The sequence below is a fragment of the Panthera leo genome, chromosome B4 (assembly GCF_018350215.1).
Source record: "Panthera leo isolate Ple1 chromosome B4, P.leo_Ple1_pat1.1, whole genome shotgun sequence".
Classification (NCBI taxonomy): Eukaryota; Metazoa; Chordata; class Mammalia; order Carnivora; family Felidae; genus Panthera; species Panthera leo.
In genome coordinates, this window is record NC_056685.1 from 62055005 (window position 1) to 62070370 (window position 15366).

A 15366-nucleotide genomic window follows, 5' to 3' on the forward strand; every position below is an offset into this window, starting at 1 on the left:
ACTGCTACACCATACTGCTTTATGGTCCTATAGAAATGGTCCTTGCTGAGGTAATAAAAACTTCTATGTTAATCCTTTATATCTTATGAGAGTTATTCGTGAACTAGCAATATCTTAACATTTTGTAAATTTTCATGATAGCTTCTGCCTTAGTTTACTTGCACTTATTTGTGTTTAACTGTTTTCAACTTAGATTATATCCTTTCTTGATAAGTCTTTCTTGTTCAAGAGCTAACTTGCAGAATCTGTTGATTTGCTCTTACACAGCATTCCAAAATTTCTCCCAAAAATGTTGTAAGCTCTTTTCTGCTTTGGACGCCTGGTGCTCCAGTCAGTATTATTAACTTTAATAATCAAAGACTCTTATGATTATTAAAGATATTATGACTTTCCACGTTCCCCTGGGAAGTAGCAACTGAATCCCCTGTGGATATCTCCAAAGTCAGGTCATGTGGGTAACAAAGTTGATTATAGAAATCCAAGTTCAGGACATCTACATTGTTTCAAAAGCATAACATAAATGTCATGCCCCCACCCCCACCCCTTGTTCAATTCCTGCTTCTAATAAAAACAGAGTTGTAGTGTCTGCCTACAGATGTCCTACCTAAGGAGATTATTGAATCCAGAAAATGTCTCTTGTCTTCTTTCTGCTGATTTTCTCATTTCGGATTTGCAGAGTTTCTCTCTTGCCTCTGGGCTGTCAGTAACTATTGCCATAAATGGAATAATCTCTTGTGTTTAAAACAAATTAAGAGAGAGAAATACTTGTCTGTGTAACATCGAATCAATAGAACACTCCTACACTTTCCAAGAGAAATGTGTAGCTTTGTTATCAGTTTGAAATGGTTAGATCGCCTCTCAGCTGTGATCTTCCAGTGACCACAGAAGTGTCCTGCCTTTGTCAAGAAAAGGTTTCAGAAAATGGAAACACAGCAGTCCTCTGCTTGAGTTTTCATATATGGCAGGTAATTACTTGCTTTTTACCTTCTCACTCCTGTGCCATTAAATAAAATATATATGAGAAGGAATATGATAAACTCTTAGAACCTAAAATAATTATATGAAGTTCCTTATTGGTGGATCTTCAGTGAAATTTTTAAAATTTCTTTTCTTCGCTCATTTTTGTTCCACCTGTTTTTTTTCTTACCTTTAGTGAATGTCTCACATCAGCAAAAGAAACTTTCAGAAGAGCTGGTGTCCACTGAGGACCCATTTGCAACATTTCCTCTGTCCTCCGGTTTTGTCATTATTAGGAAAGCGAAGGTTCTATGCTGATCCTTTCCAGCCCCGTTTGCAGTCAATGCAGAGGACCCAAGGGAACACTTTGTTCCTTCTACTTTTAGTAGTTATCCTCTGTCTTTCATCCCACCAACACAAAAGAGCTGGTAACCAAAGGATTTCAGGAATTTAGCTCCCATTCATGGTTCTGTTACTGTTCTTACAGTAATTCATTTCAATTTAACAAGCAACATTTGAGTCTTTTCAATGAACTGGGTGCAGTCAAGCGTAAAGAAATAAACAAGAATCAAGGAATTTACCAACCAGAGGGGGTAATTTAAGCCCCCGACTTTAAAAATGGACACAAACTTTCAAAACTAATTTTCACCAAGTATGGTACCTAGATATCAGACCTGACGGTGGAGCTGGTTAAGAAATACAGCTTCCTGGGTTGCATGCCAAACCTATTGAGTCAGGATCTCTGAGCGTAGAGTAAGGAAGTCATTCTTAACCGGTGCCTAGATTTCTCTTAGGCCTACACAGGTTGAAAACCACTGATGCCCTGTAACTGGTCTGGACAATTATAAAGGAAGATGAGTCATACACTATTGTTCACCAGCAATTATCCATGTTAACGCCCCAGCCAAAGAAGTTCTTTTCTTGGGATCAGTTAAAGTCAGCCAGGGAACTTGACGTGAAATCAAACTCCTGGTGTGCCCCCGTCATTTTGTATTTAGTGCGTGTGGGATGGGCTCTGGAGATATGCATTTTTAACATGTATTCTGGTGATTTCAATGCAGTTCACTTGTGGATAACACTATGAAAAGCACTGACCTGTTGGATGGCAGTTGGCTGTAATCTCATCACTCTATTTAAGTATTGTTTTGTTAGAGGCTGTAGCAAAACGGTGAGAGTCCAGATGAGACCAGTCGTATTCTTGGGCCTGGATATCCTAAAATGTGACCCTCACTTAGCACTGCGGTTTGAACTGATGCAGCCAATTCACTGATTTATTCCAATTGACCATAATAAATCCCATCTGGATTAGAAAACTTAGATGTTTTAAAAAATAAATTACACTATGTTCACTCAGATATGCCCTCTCATAAATGTAAATTAATAAATAGAATATAGATGGGAACACTATCTCCTGTAATAGTAATTATCTCCTAAAATAATAATGCAGTAAATGTGGTATTTTGACATTGCACAGGTGGTCTGAAAGTACAATATTGGCATAACAGTATTCTCTGCTTTTAAAGTCATAAAAGTGAAGGCAAAGGAAAATCTATGTATGGTAGCTTACATCATGTGTGAGGAACCCCACTGCCGGAAGGATGGACACACAAGTCATTTTCCACCTAATACTCTTATGTAGCCAGAAGTCAACACAGGCCAAAGTCAAAGACTCCACAGAAACCCTGAATAAATTTCTTGTGAATGAAATCTGTCATGTAGACTCAAAAAAGAGCCTTCTACAAATCCATTTCTTAAAAGGGGGGGATTGTGTGAATTTTAGGTAAATTTATCCCCAGATACCCAATTCGTTGTATGATTAACATGGACTATAAGAAGGAAAGCGTTTGATTGTGAAAAACAGTATTTAACATGCATATGATTCATCAGGATTAGAAAAGCTGTTAAAAACTTTTCTGGAAGAACTAGAATGACTTTTATTGAGAAGGTCCCTTAGACACATCAATCCCAATGTCAGAAAAAGCATTGAGGAGTGATTTAACTTCCAAATTCTTTTCAGAATTGTAGTTAACACCCTACTGAAAAGGCTGATCCTGCAGTGCAGGAAGACTGTAGGTCAAAGACAGGAGTTTATTAACTTGCCACACCAGTGTGTGAATTTGACTTCCTTCCCTGGTCACCTTCACTGGATTCCCAGAAGGGCAAATGAACATGGTCATGCCTGAGGAGGGACCAAGATGGCGGAGCAGCCTGGAAGGGTTTTTTTTGGTGTTTTTGTTTTTGTTTTTGTTTTTTTGCCTCTCGTCCCTGAAATGCAGCTAGATCAATGCCAAACCATCTTGCACACCTAGAAAACTGAACGTGGTCTTGCCTGATTCAGATGAGACATGATTCCTCTGACTGCCTAAGATTAACTTCTTACTATTCAATTTAAAAAGCTTAGGGTAGATCTCTAATGGAGAGAAGAAACCTGCTACTCAGGATCAAAGATGATCCTGAAAACATTCTTTTGGATTGAAGAAAAACAGAGGACAGTCTCTGCTACTGTATTATCATTAAAACCACAGACTAATTTTCTCTGCTCCTAACCTTTTAAAACATTCAGCCTTACTTTTCCTCACTGTTCACATACCATACCAATTCTACAGTAAAATTTCATTTTAACAGAATAGTTGAAGCAAAGACCATTTTATTAAAATTGTGTTTGCTGAGAAAATGGGAAAGACCAATTTAACCTCAGGACTTCTGTGTGGAAGGGAAAGGAGAGACTGTTCCATCTGAGTAATTGTAATAAAAGCTAAAACTGCCAGTGCTCATTCCTTTTCCCTTTATAAATAAATTAGAATATTAAGAAATCAATTAAAATCCCATAAAAAGTACATAGACTCATGTAATTGTCTTACTAGACAATAACTGCCATTGATATTAGAATGAGATGATATAAAAGTTTCATTTGTTTTACCCATTACAAAGTTGCTTCATTTGTTATTTTCTAATTATGTTTGTGCTGCTGAGACATCTTGTTCATCTGGGCCAGTTAACCAAGTTGTTTTGAACTTGTGCCCATAAGACCTCCTTTGTGAAGGCCAGTGATTTTGCTGGTACTTGGTAAAGGCTGGTCATTTTGCGCTGAAAAGCACATTTCCCAGCCCAAAATGGAAACAATCACCAAGGTATGAACACAAAGCTGCCTTGTAGGGGAAAAGAGGATGGGGCGGGATACAGATGACTTCACCTTTCCTTCACCCTGCAGGAAAAGTTCAAAAGATACTCCTTACTGGTAATTAAAACTGATTTTTTTTTATGTTTATCAAATTAAGAGGAGCGGAAATTGTACTATACTGACCGAATTGCATGAAGTAAAACAAATGGCTCTTGAGTAAATGCCTTCTTTGAGTGATATTACAAACAAAACCAGGTTGGGAAATGACCCTGAAACAAGTCAGGGAAATGCGGTGATGCCGCTCTCTGCATTTTGATTTATATTTATGTTTTAGCTGTTTGAAAAGGTCAAAGAAGTCTGTCCAAATGTGCATGAGAAGATCAGAGCGATCTACGCAGATCTCAATCAGAATGACTTCGCCATCAGCAAGGAGGACATGCAGGAGCTTCTCTCCTGCACGAACATTATCTTCCACTGTGCGGCCACTGTGCGCTTTGATGATCCTCTGAGGTACATTCTTCGTCTCACAGCTTGTATGTGTACGTATGTGTGCGCATGCACGTGCGTGTGAGTTCCTTCGTGGTCTCTGTTAAAATATAAATAAATAAATAAATAAATAAATAAATAAATAAATAAGTATATATATATATATATTCTTAATAAGTAAAAATATAAAGGAGTAAAACTTCTCCAAAAATTTCACCATCCAGAGATAACCATTCCAACTTTACTTTACACATCCATAATAAAATAGATTTATGTCCAACTTTGCCAAAAAATAATGGCATCATACTGATAATGTTTTAGCAATGTGCTCAATTCTACTTTTGGATGTCTTTCATTGTCAATAAATATTCTTTTGTAATTTCAAACGACTACATGACATTCCATTGTATGTGTATATAATATACTTAACCAGTTCTGTTTTAGTGGATATTTTTGGATTATTCTAATTTTTCACTATTATAAAAAACTCTTCAATGAACATCTCTGTGCTCGCATTTTGTAAATCCTTGTGTGCTTTACTCTGGGTAAATGTCCAGAAGTAAAATTGTTAGAGATGTACCAGATAATGCCCAGGTTATAAACAGTTTATGTTTAACGTTGAACAGTTAATGATAAATTGTTTTCCAAAAAGGCGTGATTGAAGTAATTGTCCCTGTGTGCGTGAATGCTGATTTCTGACACCCGAATAGCACTGTGTTAGAATCCTTTAATTATTTTTAATGTTGCCAATGCAATGAAAATGCCATTGCATATTTTGATTAGAAAAGTTGAAGATGTTGAAATGCTGATTGACATTTTATTCTTTCGTGAAATGCCGATTCATGTTCTTTGACTGTTTTTCTATTGAAACACTTTTCTCTTGTCAATTTTACGACTTCTTGGAAGTCTTAGCATACTAATTTTTTGTCTTTTATAAGGCCCAAAATATTTTAACAGTTTATCATTTGCCCTCAACTATTTTTATTATTTATGCAGTTATTCATAATTTCTTCTAGAATTTTTATTGCTTCATATTCATGTTTAAGTCTTTGACCCATTTAAAGTTTATTTGCCTGTAAAGAGAAATAAGAAAATTCTATAAAAAGAAAAGTGGTGTGGGTGTGAATGTAGAGTAGCTTTTGAGAAAAATTCTAACAGATGGCTACTTCTTAAGCAACATTTATTAAATGATTTGCTTTTACTCTTTATTTAAAATGAACTCATATACTAAATTTCCATTGTTGAGCTCTTTATTTTGTTCCATTAATTAGGCTTTCTCTTCCAATACCACAGTATTTTATTACTGTAATTTTTATGTTATTAGACAAGCATACACACATCATTCACCTTTTATAGAATTTTCCTTGCTATTCTCATCTGCTTATACTTCTTGATTAAACTTAGAATAATTTTCCCAAGTTCTTAAAAAGTTGGGATTTTGATTAGGATTACCTTGAATATGTCAACTGATTTAGAAAAACTTAACATCCTTAAACCATTTTCTCTTCCTATCAAGAACAATGTATTGTTTATTCAATTTTTGTGACCCTCCATGAAGTTTTATAATTTTCTTTATATATCCCATTTATTTATTATTCACCTGACATATTTTTCAAATGTTCAGCTTTGAATGTGTGCCTTTCTTCCATTATATTCTCCAGTTTTTTTTTCCTTTTACATAACTTTATAAATAGATACCTTACTGAATGAATTATTGCATATCCCAGGATAGTTGTTTTAGCTTTTTTGTTTGTTTTCCAGAAACACAATTATGTAATCTGATCACAATTTTTGTGACTGTCTTTATAATTTTTGTATCTGTTAGTTAATTTTATTTTCCTCTCTTATTACAAGGTGGAAGTTCAGAACAATAGTTAGTAGTAGTGACTGTAAGCATCCTTCTTGGCCCTGACTTTAAAAGGGGTGTTCCTAACTTTTCACCATGAAGCAAGATACAAGCCAGCAAAGTGAAATAGACATACTTTAATCATTTTATTCTTCTTTTAGTGAATTTTTAAAAAATAAATTGGCAATGGATATTGAATGTCCTTTTTAAACTTTTCAAAATCATATAGAGGATCATTTAGTTTTTCTTTTTTAGTTAGATTAATAGGGTTCTTAATATTATATAAGCCATATTACTTCTAGAATCAACTATTTCATTGTCACCACATATTGTGTGTATAGAACTTTGTGTTCTGTTAGCTAAAATTCAGGATTTTGACATCAGTTTTTATGTCTGACCCAGACCTTTGCAAGAGAAATGTATCTTTCTCATTCTGTATTCACTGTTGCTCCCCTACAATTTATTTGAATTTTCCAGCTTCTTGAGTCAAAGGCTCAGTTTATGTATTTTTATATTTTTAATGGCTGCTTGAGAAGCCCCTTTACAAATTCATAGGATTATGATTTTCCCCCCTTCCGGCTGATTTAGAACCATGTGATCTCTACATGCACTATGCACAATGCTTCCATGAATAGGATTTATGTGCACAGAATGCATAATCAACATATAACACATTCCAGGCATCACGTAACTGTAGCCATGACCCATACTTTTCTTCATGGTCCTTTTTTGTTTTTGTTTTTGTTTTTGTTTTATGTTTTATTTATTTTTGAGCAAGAGAAAGCGTGAGTGGAGGAGGGGAAGAGAGCGAGGGAGACTCAGAATCTGAAGCAGGCTCCAGGCTCTGAGCTGTTAGCACAGAGCCTGACATTGGGCTCAAACCCACGAACCGTGAGATCAGGATTTGAGCCAAAGTCAGACGCTTAACTGACTGAGCCACCCAGGCGCCCAATCTTCCCGGTCCTTTGGTGCAGCCACAAAATTCAGATGGACATGCAAGTTATTGGAGTAGATACAGTTCCAGCAAGGCAGGGTGCTGGGTTGCCTCATTGTTCTTCCCTCTGCTTAACCTTCTGCAGGCATGCCGTGCAACTTAATGTCACTGCCACCCAGCAGCTCTTGCTTATGGCCAGTCAGATGCCAAAGCTAGAAGCCTTCATACATATCTCTACGGCCTTTTCAAATTGTAACCTGAAGCACATCGATGAAGTCATCTATCCATGCCCTGTGGAGCCAAAAAAAATCATCGACTCCATGGAGTAAGTTGGGTCAGATGAGGGGGGTCAAGAGGTGGGCAGATAGCTGTTCTCTCTGCTTCTTTGTAGTCATTCATTAATGAGGTAACGAAGTGAGTCATCCTTGAGACTGCATGCTTTGAAAAGGTGCTTGTTTTCTCTCCCCTGTCCCTGCTATTCCTGTCATTTCCAGGGTGGGGAAGTATAGACGTTGGGGGGGGGGGGGTGGGGAGGAAGGCCAGGCATAGATAAATCCCACAGAAAAGTTTTGTTAAGTGGTTTAGGATTGCAAGAGGCACTTGGGAATGCTTTCCGTAGAGGTGGTTTCTCACTTCTTAATGAGCTTGCGTGGTCACCAGAGAAAATAAGTAGAGCAGATAGTATGAAAGTGCAGAAGAAAGTCAGACCTACAGGGGTTCTGCAGCTTTATATCTGTGTGACCTTAGGTAGGTTCCTTGGCCTCTCTGAGCCTTAGTTCCTTCATTTGCGAGGTGGGGCTAACAACAATGCCCATCTTGTAGCAATGATGAATTGAGTTCTATGAAGCAGTTGCACTAGAGTGTTGAATAGCAGTTAATCGGTTAATAAAGAACTAATAGGTAAGCAGAAATCCTCCCAGATCTGGCAGAAATTGCCCGTCTTTTGGTCGATTAGGCCCAGATACACTTTTCTTATTGTCCTATTGAGAAGGAAAAATAGCATTTGTCTCTTCTTGCCTGCTAATAGGAACCACTTTCTTCTTAGGACGTGACCATGGTCTCAGAATAAGTACATTTTTGTTTTCTGTTTATATTCTTCATTATTTATATTCTTCATATTCTTCATTAAAAAAGAATATATATTTATATTCTTCATTACATTCTCCATTATTCTGTCCAGTTTACCAAGTTTACCTTGTTTAAAAAACAAAACAAACTCTGCAAAAAAAAGTAATACATCAGAGAAAATAGACTATTTCACAGTGAAGTTTGTCAGATTTTACTTTCATATAATACTGGTATTTCTACTTAAGATATACTTTTTAAAATGAAGCTTAGCTAAATCAAGAGTTCATTCCCTTCAGGGCAAACATTTTTATCTCCTACAGCTCTGAGAACAGATATTTTTACCTGTCATTTTAAAATATCCAGGACAAAGAAGAATGAAAGTCATCTAAAGGACCCGGAGGTTACCTAAAGTCACTAATAAGCGATGATTTGCTTAACTGGTGCAAAGGAACCTTCTGAGTCCAGAGCTTGTCGGGATGGCTGGAGAAAAGATGCTCCGACACCCAGAGTCGGTATATGAGAGCAGATGTGGAAACCCCCAGTGTTTTTGGACAGAATCGAATTGTCTGTCAGTCAGCTGCCCTCTACAGTGCTGTCTCTTGCTAAACGTGGTGCTTACGTATTTGCTGCACCCAGGAAAGGGGCAGACCTGCTTTGATTCCAGACTCGACTGCTGAGACTCCAGAGGCCCACTCCACTGTTGACCTGTCCAGGCCCCTGACAGATCACAGCACGATGTGAGGCAGCACTGAAAGTCTCGGAGAGTTTGCCAGAGAAAAGAGATAGGGAATGAGATTCAGTTCCTCCCCAGAAAGGGGCTCCTCCAGGTGCTCCATAGCACTTCCTCCCTCCCAAGCTGTGTCCAGACACTTTATACCCCTAGATTTTTTTTTTATTTTTTTTAACGTTTATTTATTTTTGAGACAGAGAGAGACAGAGCATGAACGGGGGAGGGTCAGAGAGAGAGGGAGACACAGGATCTGAAACAGGCTCCAGGCTCCAGGCTCTGAGCAGTCAGCACAGAGCCCGACGCGGGGCTCGAACTCACAGACCGCGAGATCATGACCTGAGCCGAAGTCGGACGCTTAACCGACTGAGCCACCCAGGTGCCCCTATAACCCTAGATTTTAAACAAGAATAAACTCATCTCCCAGAAGAGGAGTTGATTTACTTCAGGTGTTCAGCACCTTCCATCCTTCCCCACTATCCATCCCCTGGTAAAGGCAGGTAATTGCTACCTGATTTATGATCAAACTGTAATTGACATTTGTACAAAATTTATGTCTCTCTGTCATGTAATGCTCTCCAAGGTGTATAATTATTTTTAAAACTAGGCAGCCAAACAGAACTAAAAATGAAATAACTTTTGTCTCCACAGAGTATATTTTGCATGCACTTAAGGAACCAAGGTTTGTTTTTTTGTTTGTGTGTTTGTTTGTTTTTTAAACAGGGAAAAGTCATAAGCGCACATGATTCACTCACAGTGTTACATTCAGGACCACATTCCAGCGTCATCTCCGGCAGCCCTCCCTTGCCACATTGAAGTAGTCTGTCCTCTCCCTCATACCTCTCTGCCTTGGCTCGTGACGGTTCTGTTTCTGGAAACTACTTGCACCTCTGCTTCCCTGGTTAATTCCTACTCAGACATCAGAGCTCTCCCCTGGAAGCCATTGCACTGAGGCGGCCTCCTCTGGAGTTGCCGTCGTCCCCCATGTCCATCTTTTTCATTGCTCTTACAAGGGTTATTCTAAATAGCTGGTTATTTATCTGTGTTCTTTCTTGTGCAGTGAGTTTCGCAAAGGAAGAGAATGTCTCTTGTTTCTTCTTGCTTTCATTGCCAGCTCTTGGTAGGGACTCAAATATTTGCTGAATGAAATGAAATTTTGTTGATGGAATGAGATGATCATTTTCACACCGTCCTGGCTGACGTTTGTTTGCTTGTTTGCTCGTTTAGACAAACGTGAAAATAGATGGCAGAATTCCATAGCAAGCTTATATTTGGGGATGTGAAGTCCTATGTGTAAAACACCTGTATGCCCATATCTTATCCCTATTTCTGACAGCCCACTTTTTCTTCTTTTTAAAAAATGTTTCTTTATTTTGAGAGAGAGATGGTGCAAGTGTGTGCAAGCAGGGGAGGGGCAGAGGGAGATGGGGAGAATCTTAAGCAGGCTCCACGCTCAGCACAGAGGACATCACGGGGCTGTATCTCGTGACCTTGAGATCATGATCTGAGCTGAAACCAAGAGGTGGATGCTTAACCGACTGAGCTACACAGGCGCCCCAGCCACATTTGAATAATAACTGAAATTAGGAGTTAATGCTTCTTATTAGTATGACAAACATGGCCACTAATCAGCATTAGACAATGGGCTGTTCTCTCTCTCCTACCTGCCGGTGTCCTCTGCCCTTGTCCCAACTACCACAGGCACTTGGTCATGGGATTGTGCCACTGTTCTTACTCATGTCCCTGCCTTTATATTTCTAGCTTCTAAAGTTGGTGGTATTTACCTTTAGAAACTCATGTGCACGACTAGATCAGGGATTGCCAATGAAATTTCAGTTTTCCAGAATAACAGCTTAAGTAGAATTTTTTTTAAGTTTATTTATTTTGAGAGGGAGAGTATACATGAGGGAGTGCTAGCCCCAGGAAGGGGCAGAGAGAGAGGTAGAGAGAATGGGGGAGAGAGGATCCCAAGCAGGCTCTGCACTAATGTGGGGCTCGATCTCCCCAACTACGAGATCATGACCTGAGCAGAAATCAAGAGTCGGATGCTTAACCAACCGAGCCACCCAGATGCCCTTAGAATGTTTATTGTAAAAATGCACATGACTGACCAGAAAAGATAGGGCTTTGGGATTGGTGCTTTCCATATTTTTCAGGCCAAGTTACCACCTCGTAGGGGAGACAGAAGAAAAGGATTTTTGCACCTGTATAACAACTTGAAATAACTAGAGTCGGGAACTAGAAAAGTGGATCCATAAATATTTACTGCTTTATATAGCATACTTAAAACAGTCTAGTAAATATGCATTAAGAAGGGAAGGGCAGCTATGAATCATCACTGAGCAATTATTTTGAGTAAAGACACTTTAACAGACATTCAGTTCCTGACCACAATATTCTAGGGTTGATATTATCATTACTGCTGTACTAATAAAGGAACAAAAGCTCAGAAAGGCTAAGTAACTCTTCAGAAGTCTCTCAGCTAATAAGTCACAGAGACACCATTTTTCTCCATGGCCACATGATTCTGGTCACATGGCTGCAGTCTTTTCGGTACACCCACACATTTGGCAGTGTAAGAGATTAAAAGGTGCTTTCTTAAAATATAGACCATGTTCTCATGGAGCTCGTAATAAAACACAAGACAAAACAGGGTAGAATTATATATGGAGTGTGGTAGAGGAAGTGGGACATATTAAGTTTGATGGAGTTGGCGGAGGTAGAAAGGCTGTGTAAACACAGGCAGGCATAGGACACAGACTTGGAAGAGGAGGGCACATACCAGGCACGGCCACTGGAGCAGGAAAACCGGGCGCATGTTTGGGATATGGCTGTCAGTCCACTTCGGCCGCACATGTGTTACGTGTAGGGAAGCTGCTAGAGGTCAAGCTGGGAAGATGTCTGGGGCCATACTGAGATTTTGAGTACCATGTAGAGGATTGTACTTAATTCTGTAGGCACTGGGGATACACCGAAGGAGGGTCGTGTGTGTGTGTGTGTGTGTGTGTGTGTGTGTGTGTGTGTGTGTGGACTGGGGTGGCTTTGATTATTTGTTCCATTTTGTTTTAATCAAAAAAAGACTTTGATGAAAGTGGGCTTTAGGCACATTAATATGGTCGTGGGGGCAGGGGGATAGGTCTACATGGGCAGTCACCAGAGGCAGGGAGAGCCATCACTGGCCATGGAGAGGGAAGGAGAGGGGTCCTAGGACTGGAGAGGGGCAACAGATATGAAAAAAACACCCCTGTATCTGGGGAGAGAAAAACCAATAGGACATGGCAACTGCTTCACACATGTGCTTGCACATGCCTGTCGGGTCAACCATCAGATCTGGACACCCATAACTGTCACGGCTTCTGTCTCCGGTGCCAGGGATTTAATTCTCTTAAAGTTCAATTCTACTGAAATTTTTACTCCAAGAAGCAATGCCTTTTCGAAACCTAATACCAAATCATTCAAGTCTTAAACTTGTGGAGCGGTGCTCTTGACCCTAAGACTCACCACTCCACTTGTTAAAAACAAAGATTATCAAACTGTCACCCCTAAAGACTGATTTAGTGGTTGTAAGACGGTACCCAGGGATCTGAACTTCTGTCAGAGGCCCCACATAAGTCTTACCGGTGAGCAGGCAAGTTTGGGAAATCATGCCTCGGAGTGCGTTTTCATTCAACAGCTCCATTGGACATGGGGTCAGTCATGTTCCAGCCATCAAATCACCTCTGCTCCCCTACTCTCCTCACTTTGTCTTTCAATTCCTAGATGCTTTACTTGATGACAGGTTCCAGATAGATTTGTACCTACTAAACATCACACTCTTGAAGTCACCTGGCCTCTAGAAGCACAGCTAATCTGCCATGTGCTTTTTGATCAGACACTGACAGCAATCAGCTGTGACAAATGAAGGGGAGTCAGAGGTCGGAAAGTAGTTTTGCCTTGGTGCCGAAGAACACATTGTTAACACTAAGAAAGTTTATTCCAGGGAAAAGGAAAACACTAATTTTAATATTTGTGGGTTTATTGTCAGGATTGCATGGCCTTATGATGGCATCTAAGCAGCTGACCCCCAAAAAAAAAAAAAAAAAAAATCCCTGCAAATTCTGTGTAGTTTTAATGTTACCGGGCTTTAAATACAAACCAGAGCAGGGTTACACTGTTTCCTAAACAAAATGAATACTTTTCATATTATCCGACCACTGGAGGCCAGAATAGGTACTCAGGAAAAGTTTAGAGGGAAATGCGGAGGCCAGTTCACCAGGAGCATTAGGCACAGATATATCCGTCTCCCCAGTAAAAAGTTTACATTTACTCTGAAGCCAACTCTGCCAAGTTGAAGTTGGTTGACATTTAGCCTTTCAGCTCTTCAACACTTTTCATCACTGCCAACTGGAATTTTTAACTCCCAATTTTGCTTCCTACTCTACAAATCCGTCTCCTTTCTTCCCTTCCCACGATCTCCCTACAACCCACCTCCTTCTGTGTTCACTCGTTCTCTCTTATCATCGTCCATCTCAGCTCCCCAAACACTATGCAGAACACACACTGGCCAATCAAGACTGCCATGTGGGGAGAGCCCTCATTGACTGAATAAGGTACCTGAAAGCAGAAGGGGACTGGATACAGGGAGAAGAAACAAAATCCCTGCTCTCTTGGACTCCTTAGAAAGTGGGGAAACTGACACATGAGCAAGTGCATACAGAATGATAGTTGCAATGATCAAGGGAAGAACATAATTCAGATGAGAGGGGAGAAGGAACGTCACCAGGAGGCAACAGACAGCTTCACCTGATACACCATTGTCTTGCCCTGCTTGTTGCGTAAGAAACCTAGGAGGAAAGATGCACATTCCTCTTGCTCTTTCACTTGGTAATTACATCAGTCGTGAAATTACTGAGAGTAGGAGAAAGCTTCAATAAATCTCAAGCCCCGCAAAATATAGTAATATTTAGAGGAAATTGTATGTACGTTGCTTTCTGAGAATCAATAGCCTTTTGCTTCTTTTGAAGCGAATTTAAGTAGATGTTTATCGGGGCGCCTGGGTGGTTCAGTCGGCTAAGTGTCCAACTTCGGCTCATCATGACCTCACAGTTTGTGAGTCCGAGCCCTGAGTGGGGCTCTGTGCTGACAGCTCAGAGCCTGGAGCCTGCTTCGGATTCTGTGTCTCCCTCTCTCTCTGCCCCTGCCCGGTTCTCACTCTGTCTCTCTCTCAAAAATAAACATTAGAAACAAAATTAAGTAGAAGTTTATTTTTTAAAGTTTTTTAAAGTTTATTTACTTTGAGAAAGAGAGAGAAAGTGGGGGAGGAGCAGAAAGAGAGGGAGAGGAAGAGAATCTCACACAGGCTGTGCACTAGCAGCCTGGAGCCTGACAGGGCTTGAACTCATGAACTGCGAGATTGTGAACTGAGCTGAAATCAAGAGTCGGATGCTCAACCTACTGAGCCAGCCAAGCAACCCAGCAATTTAAGTAGAAGTTTAGAATCTAGGCCCTATCGGTTCAAAACATCTTAGGTACACTGAAGAGCATTTGGTTAATTTTAGAAATGTACTTTTATTTATAGAGTGTCTTTTTTTTCCCCATGCTGTCTTATTTACTATTTTAAAAACAAATTGAGAACAACCAGCAGCAAATCAGACTTTGGTAAAAAAGAGCATGAACTGATTATATGTCCCCAAAAGGGTATCATACAATATATATGTGTGTTTGTTACATCAGTGTCCGCTTTGAACTCAGGAAGTGCCTGGATGAGATAAGTGAGGGACTGTTTGGTTGTATTAGAAAAGGTATTTTGGGGGGCGCCTGGGTGGCTCAGTCGGTTGGGCGTCCGACTTCGGCTCAGGTTATGATCTCACAGCTTGTGGGTTCAAGCCCCACATCGGGCTCTGTGCTGACAGCTCAGAGCCTGGAGCCTGTTTCAGATTCTGTGTCTCCCTCCCTCTCTTCCTTTTCCCCACTCACGCTCTGTCTCTCTCTGTGTGAAAAATAAATAAACATTAAAAAAAATTAGAAAAGGTATTTTGGGGCGCCTGGGTGGCCCAGTCGTTTAAGCATCTGACTTCAGCTCAGGTCATGATCTCAGGGTTCATGAGTTCAAGCCCCGCGTCGGGCTCTCTGCTGTCGGTCAGCTCAGAGCCTGCTTCAGATCCTCTGTACCCCTAGCTCTCTGCCCCTCCCCCACTTATACAGTCTCACGCTCTCTCTCCTAAGTAAACATTTAAAAAATACTTCAA

At 40.0% G+C, this 15366-nt stretch overlaps 1 protein-coding gene across 1 annotated transcript in view; it reads left to right on the forward strand.

Moving 5' to 3' along the window:
• FAR2 (fatty acyl-CoA reductase 2) overlaps nucleotides 1-15366 on the forward strand; it is a 151489-nt gene that overhangs the window by 117165 nt on the left and 18958 nt on the right. Inside the window, exons 3-4 of the mRNA XM_042946170.1 lie at nucleotides 4413-4588; nucleotides 7490-7669. Of these exons, the coding sequence (XP_042802104.1) occupies nucleotides 4413-4588; nucleotides 7490-7669 (356 nt within the window). The remainder of the gene's footprint in view (nucleotides 1-4412; nucleotides 4589-7489; nucleotides 7670-15366) is intronic.